The sequence below is a fragment of the Fistularia commersonii genome, chromosome 15 (genome assembly GCF_037954325.1).
Source record: "Fistularia commersonii isolate RoL2024-O1a breed Wild chromosome 15, RoL_Fcom_v1.0, whole genome shotgun sequence".
NCBI lineage: Eukaryota > Metazoa > Chordata > Actinopteri > Syngnathiformes > Fistulariidae > Fistularia > Fistularia commersonii.
In genome coordinates, this window is record NC_141298.1 from 17,990,001 (window position 1) to 17,997,574 (window position 7,574).

Below are 7,574 nucleotides of genomic sequence, written 5' to 3' on the forward strand. Positions count from 1 at the left end.
GCGTCTTCTGCTGAGGCGAGTGTCCAGACATCCAGCAGGAATGATTGACGTCTCCTTCTGTTGTGGAGAGAGAGAGGCAGACGGCGAGGTGTCACAGCTCCAGCCTGGGATCTGTTCAAACATCTGGGGTTGTCATGCCACGCCCACCTGATGTCTCACCGTCCAGCGAGGATGACGGGACGCAGGACCTGCAACGGCCGGACGGACATTTTCAAAACCTCTGCGATGGCGAGGAAAGGGAGATGAGGTCAGCCGGCGGAGCTTCACGTACCTTCGGTTGGTTCGTTTGGATCTGGTCGCGCTCTGGTGACGCTCCTTGAGGAGACAGATGGACAGGAGGTTGAGGAGATGTCACTTCATGAAGGACACGAGTTACAAGCGTAACATGTGCTGTCCCGCAATCTCTTTCTCCACCTTTTCGAACCTGCTTGTTCCTCCACCTCTCCATTGCTCTGACCTGTTGACCCATGGCACTCCTCCACCTTCTTCATCTAAACTCCCTGTGCGTCACCGTTCCTCTTGGGTTCCTCTCATTCACACACATGTACTCTGTCTTTCTCCAGCTAAGCTCCATCCCTCTCCTCTCCAGGGCCAACCTCCACCTCTCTAGATGTCCCTCCACCTGCTTCCTGCTCTCACTACAGATCACAATGTCATCTGCACACATCATGGTCCACGAGGGTCCGTGTCTAACCTCATCTGTCGGCCTGTCCATCACCCCTGCAAACAGGAAGGGGCTCAGAGCTGACCCCTGATGGAGTCCCACCTCCTCCTTGAACTTCCCTGTCACACCCACAGCACACCTCACCACTGCCTCACAGTTGCTATACATGTCTTGCACCAGTCTAGCATACTTCTCTGCCACTGCAGCCTTCCTCAAACAGTCCCATCCACCTCCTTGAACTTGTCTGTCACACCTACAGCACACCTCACCACCGCCTCACAGTTGGCATACATGTCTTGCGCCAGTCTAGCAAACTTCTCTGCCACTGCAGCCTTCCTCAAACAGTCCCATCCGCCTCCTTGAACTTGTCTGTCACACTTACAGCATACCTCACCACTGTCTCACAGCTGGCATACATGTCTTGCACCAGTCTAGCGTACATCTCTGCAACTGCAGCCTCATGCAGTTCTGTAATTCCTCTCCTGGCACCCTGTTGGTTTGCTTTCTTGAGGTCTACAAAGGTACAATGCAGCTCCCTGCTCTCACTGCACCTCACCATCTCGTGCAAACAACCTTTTTACAGGATCTGCTCTCGGCAGGTAAACCTGTGCAAACTCACGCAGCTGATGGACGGGTCTGATCCGGCCCAGTCGGGCCTGCGTCGCAGCAGAGGGCTGAACTGGTACTTGGGCAGCACGTCCTTCAGGGTCTGGCTGTGGGCCGGTTCGTAGATGCTCTCCGAGGAGCCCTCCTGGTCAGAGGGCAAGAGAGAGGCGAAAATCAGTCATGTTGACGACCGCCGCCATTAGAAGTGAGCGCTGCCGAACCGTATCCTGTGAGTGATGAACATTCTGGGACGAACCATCTGCAGGAGTGCTACAAAAATCAATGAGCAGTTGTGATCTAATGGTCGGGCTCCGCCGCAGATGCGATTGGCGTGTCGCTCACTCAGGTGAAATCAATAGCGGGCATACTTTGGTGTACTTCCTGCGGAAGTTAAATCCGGGCAGGTTACTCCGCGACCTCTGACCCCGGACAGCTTCGGTTTCTCCCCGGGCGGCAAAGCGCCACCCTGCTGCAAACGTGCCACGTCACCGAATGGCTTTATTTAAAGGATCTGGATAAAGCCGCTCTCGTGGGAGCGAGCTGCCAAAAATCATCCCGTCGGAACGTTAGCGCTTTTAGCTTTTAGCCGCCGGTGCTAATCTGTTATCTAACACCGAGGTACGAAGATAGATCACGAACAAGACTAAATCATTTAAAGATTTAAAAAAGACTCGAACGTGAGCTGACATCACGACTTACGTAAATATATTTCCTGTCCGCCACATAAGGAACAACTGAATGAGTCGCGATAAGAATCCATTTCTTCTCATCGATGCATTTATTTACACCAAGTATCGATAAATCATGTGTTTTCTCTCCGTATCCACGGCGACGGTAATCCTCCACACGTGCGCCCTTGGCCGGACGAGCCATCGGACGTCGCATTCGATCCTCACATTTCGCCGGTTGTAATTAGCCCATTGATTACCCGCGTCAGGAAGTGACATTTCCAGACGTGAAGCGGCGGCGGCGTCCGAGCGAGACGGGTTTTCTAAAAATCATCCCGGAAGGAGCGAGGAGGGGGTTGCAGCTTCGAAGCAACTTCAGGTCCTTGTCAAGAACAATAACATCACCGTCTCTCCCACGGCGGTGCCTTTCCCTCCTTTCCCTTCACGGCCCCCGTTTCCCTCCGAAGCGCCGAGGATTAAAAAACTTTCCCCGACGGAAAAACCGGAAGCGTTTTTTTGCAGAAAGTGGGAAAAAGGCTCTTACCAGCGTGAAGCAGAACAGGTTCATACTTGCAGAAGACAATGGCGAGCAGCTGCACGCCGCCCGACACTTTCGATCGCGTGTGCGCACACACACACACACACACACACACACACACACGTGCGCGTGCGTGCACGGCCTGGTCCACACCCCTGTGATGTAAAGTGTCACGCAGCCTCCACGCTCCCTCCAGCCCACTGGCCTAATCCCGCTCTGAAATCCCTCACCTAATCCAATAGATGCAGTGAGCCGTCACCGGCCGCCGCCGGCCCACCCGGAGCGCACGGACAATACACACACACACACACACACACACACACACACACACACACCGTGAGTCTGGGGAGGACGAGGGCAGGTGTGTGAACCCCTCGATGTCACGTGTCGGTGTGCTCGCCATGCGAACGTTGGCGTGATTGTTTGCTGATAAACCCGGGGGTTCTTTTAATCCCCGCCTGTTGTTCCTCTCCTGGTGTTTGCTGGACACCACCACCTCCTGGAGGAGGAGGAGGAGGAGGAGGACACTCCCACCTCCTGGCGGTGTGAGAGGGGTAAAGACCCGCTGTTGTTCCTGGAGGTCCATCTGAATGAGAACCGATGGCAAACATTCTTCATGACGTTCTCCACCTTCTCCTGGCTGGAGATAAAGAAGCCCGTTGCCGTGGCGGTGGTCGGGGGCCTCCGCCGCCAAACTGGGTCACAGAATTAGGACAAAGTCTCTGTGTTGGCCAGACGCCGCCCCGGAGGAGAACTCCTCTTCTAACCCGAACATCTCCAGGACTCCGCTGGACAACTCATCCTGACGCCCCTCGGTCAGGAGGGGACGGAGGAGCCGGAGGGGTTGGATTCCGCATCTTGGCGTTCACGTTCACGAGCGGCAGAGCGGCAGAGCGGCAGAGCGGCAGACGCCTCCCAGGCGGAGACCCTGTGCTGTCTAGAAGTGTGGATGAGAGGGTGAATGGGCTCCACATGAGGCCCTGTGATTGGTCCAGGGGGAAACAGCAGGGACAGGCGTCACCCCCACAACCATGACTGCAGGAGAAACTCTGTAGATGAATGAGTTCATGAAGGAATGAATGAATGAATGATTGCTTGCATGAATGCGTGATGGATGATGGATGAATGAATGAGTGGATGAATGAATGAATGAATGAAGGAATGAAGGAATGAATGAATGCAAGAACAGATGAATGGATGAATGAATGAGTGGATGGATGAATGAACAGCTGAATGAATGAATGAAGGAATGAAGGAATGAATGAATGCAAGAACAGATGAATGGATGAATGAATGAGTGGATGGATGAATGAACAGCTGAATGAATGAATGAATGAAGGAATGAATGAATGAGTGGATGAATGAATGAATGCAAGAACAGGTGAATGGATGAATGAATGAGTGGATGAATGAATGAATGCAAGAACAGATGAATGGATGAATGAATGAGTGGATGGATGAATGAACAGCTGAATGAATGAATGAATGAATGAAGGAATGAATGAATGAGTGGATGAATAAATGAATGCAAGAACAGGTGAATGGATGAATGAATGAGCAGATGGATGAATGAACAGCTGAATGGATGAATGAATGAGTGGATGGATGAATGATGAATGAAGGAGTGATTGACTGAATGATTGATTGAATGAAGGTGTGAATGAAGGAGTGAATGAATGATTGCTTGCATGAATGCGTGATGGATGATGGATGAATGAATGAGTGGATGGATGAATGAACAGCTGAATGAATGAATGAAGGAATGAATGAATGCAGGAACAGATGAATGAATGAATGAATGAATGAATGAATGGAGTGAATGATGAATAAAGGAGTGATTGATTGATTGAGTGAATGAATGAAGGAGTGAATGAATGAATGAATGAGTGAATGGATGAATGAGTGAATGGATGAATGAATAAGTGATTGATTGATTGAATGAATGAAGGAGTGAATGAATTAATGATTGATTGAATGAGGGAGTGAATGAATGAATTAATGATTGATTGATTGAATGAGGGAGTGAGTGAATGAATGAATGAGTGAATGGATGAATGAATGAATAAGTGATTGATGAATTGAATGAATGAATGAATGAATGAATGAATGTAACGCCTTTAACGTGTCTCACTGATTGGCACTTTGGAATACTTGAGATGTTCCAGTTGGACCTCCACCTTCCTGACCTGACATGTGGGAATCCTTTTTTGATGGAGTCGTCTCAGGATTAAGTACTCACCTCCTCCTTCTCCACCTCCTCCTTCTCCACCTCCTCCTCTTCCACCTCCTCCTCTTCTTCCTCCACCTCCTCCTTCTCCACCTCCTCCTTCTCCTCCCTGGTGATTCACTCCGTCCTCCCGCGGCGGCGCTCTTAGATAAACGCTAACATCAGCATTCCGACCCGCGGACGCTGACAATACTGATGGCGTGGATGGCGTGCGTGTCCTGGAGGCCCGGGAAGCGTGGGTGATGGTGCTGTGACCTCCTGGTCCTCGCAGCCGGGCTTAAATCTCCTGACCCCCCCGACAGGAAGCAGCCCCCTCCCGTCGTGACCAGATGTACCTCCGGGTTCGGGGGAATCAACCATCCTGGCGGGAGGAGGCGACGGGGGGCAATTTACCAAACTGAAGGGCGGCGGCGGCGGCCGGAGATGGATGGCGCCGTCGGGTCAATAAAGTCATGACGACGTTCCGTCGGTGACCCGGCAACGACCCCGGGGTTCGGAGGTCCGGCGGGAGGGGGGGGTTGGGAAGGAGCTGAAAAATAACAAGGTGACAGCTGGTGCAGAAGGTTCTCAGCGTTTTTACGGGTTCCTGCCGCGTTCACCCCGCGACACCTGAATGAGGAGGCGAATGGTTGCCCGGCGACCGCCGGGAACGGCCTCTGCCCCCCCGAGACCCCGAGAACGGACTCACCCGTTCACGCTCGGTCCAGGTCCGGACCGCCAGAGCCGCCGCAGGTCCGGGTTTTGCGTGCCGGCGGCCGGGAATCGAACCGGCGACCTTCGGACGAGGGACCCGCCGAGACCCAAATATAGGATGCATTTAGAAGAAGACGTCCTCCTGAAGGTGTGGAGTTCCACGGGTCCCTCCGCCAGCTGCCGGTCCACGGGCCCATCCATTATTCAGCGGCGGGGGCCGAGGAGCCGCGCCGTCTTTAACCCAAACGCACCCCTGCTCCGACTGCCCGCGGACGCGTCCACACCGCCGCCTCTAATTAGAGAACCTCCGCCGGCCGTGTGTGTGTGTGTGTGTGTGTGTGTGCGTGCGTGTGTGTGTGTGGCCGGCTGAAAGGAAAGGTTGCCATGGTGACGTGACTCCCGTCTGACTCCTGGGAGAGACGGTCAGGATTAAACCGTGCATTTTTTTTTCCGAGACGGGGGTTGAAGCTGAAAACCTGTAAACGATGTCACCTGAATTTTGCATGGTGAGAAGAGAGGTTATGAAATATGTATTCCCGGGGTCAGCGGGAGGAACACACACTTCACACACAATCACAAACACACACACACACACACACACACGTACGCAGCTGTTGGAAGGGTTCTAAGCTGCAGTCAAGGGGACGGCGGCGGTGTCACGTGGAGGTCCTGGACCAGGGCTGTGTGGGAGGCTTCTGCTTCTGCTTCTGCTTCTGCTTCTGCTTCTGCTTCTGCACGGCGTCACGGAGACGAGACCTGACAAGCAGCATCTACATCTACATCCTGCTCAGCAGAGGAGGCTAAAAATAAACCCACACCACCTTGGGATTAACATGGGGGGGTTCAAGAAGGTCCATGGTTGGATTCCCACAGGGGACCTTCCTGAGTGGAGCCTCCTTGCTCTCCATGTCTGCGGGGGGTTCCTCAGGGTTCCTCCTGAAGTCCAAACACACACAGGAGCTTCTTGGAGAGAAATGAATGAATGAATGAATGAATGAATGAATGAATGAATGGATGGATGGATGGATGGATGGATGGATGGATGGATGGATGGATAAAAGTGTGATTGCCATTTCATTTGGATCCAACTCCTATCATTGAAAGCACTTTATAAATATATATTCTTTATTATGAAGATTATGATTATATTATATCGACGGTGTCATTATTCTACCAGGGATATTATGAATCTTACAATAATGACAATTATGATTTTAGCATCATATTGATGTTATTATCAAAATGATCATTATTACTATCATTTTTAAAGTTCTTTTAATAATTATGATTGTATTTTTTTCCATTTGTCTATTGATGATATCATTGTCATCATCATTCTTCTTTTTCTCTTCATGATGATTATAATTATTATTATGTAGCACAAGGTAGTATTTTGTATTTTTGCACCTCTAAGCAAGAAGCGTGATAAAATATCATCCGTCTTCCTGGGCAGAGGCGGCGTCCCCGGGCGACCCGGCCGTCCCTGAGTGTGTGCGGCCGTGGGATCCGACGCCGGCTGACGAGTCGCCCCGGGTGTGTGTGACCGAGCCGACGAGCGGCGTTAAACACACCTGTGTTTTCCCCGGCCCGCGGACCCCGGGGGCCTCGACGGAGGACGGCGGAGAAACACGCCTTTTACAGAGAAACGGCGACAAAGGCGGCGGCGGCGAGTTCCTGCCCCCGGGGCGAGAGGAGCTCCAGGGGGGCAGGAAGGCGCCGACGGGCCTCCTGCGCTTCCAGACCCGGCCTGAAGATGGCGGTGTCGCACCTGCTGGTTCCCCAAGGGTTCCCATCCGGTCTTCACGCCGCCCCCCCCTCGGCGGCCCCTCTCTTCCCAGACACCTCCTATTCCCCCTTTCGCAACTCCGAGCGCCGATTTTAAATAACCGAATATATTAACGCAGATAAATTTCTGGCGGCGCGGCGACGGATAATCTGGGAAAGTTTAATGGAACGCCGTAACTCCTCCGGGCCGGGATGCGCTCCGATCCATCAGCCGCGTGTTAATATCATGTTAAATCACGGTTACGGCTTCGGTCGGGGGGGAAGGTTTGACCTCCAGCTTCCCTTCTTTCTTCTCCGGTCGTCCGAATGTGGACGAAGGAGCGCCTTCGACGACCCCCCCCCCCCCGACCCCCCCCCTCGCCTCGGGCTCCCGTTTACCCCGGCATTCCTGCG

At 52.7% G+C, this 7,574-nt stretch overlaps 1 protein-coding gene across 2 annotated transcripts in view; it reads right to left on the reverse strand.

Annotated features, from left to right (window-relative positions):
• Window positions 1–2,606, reverse strand: part of samsn1b (SAM domain, SH3 domain and nuclear localisation signals 1b) — an 8,583-nt gene extending 5,977 nt beyond the window's left edge. Inside the window, exons 1-5 of one of the 2 annotated variants that reach the window (XM_086160721.1) lie at window positions 2,483–2,606; window positions 1,284–1,415; window positions 272–315; window positions 160–188; window positions 1–57 (exon numbers count right to left, since the gene is read on the reverse strand). The exon at window positions 1–57 is cut by the window's left edge and continues 12 nt beyond it. In XM_086160721.1, the coding sequence (XP_086016847.1) occupies window positions 1–57; window positions 160–188; window positions 272–315; window positions 1,284–1,415; window positions 2,483–2,506 (286 nt within the window). In that variant the 5' untranslated portion in view covers window positions 2,507–2,606. Of the gene's footprint in view, window positions 58–147; window positions 189–271; window positions 316–1,283; window positions 1,416–2,482 lie in introns of both variants that reach the window. The other variant, XM_086160720.1, reaches the window with a different exon arrangement.
• Between the last annotated feature and the right edge of the window lie 4,968 nt (window positions 2,607–7,574).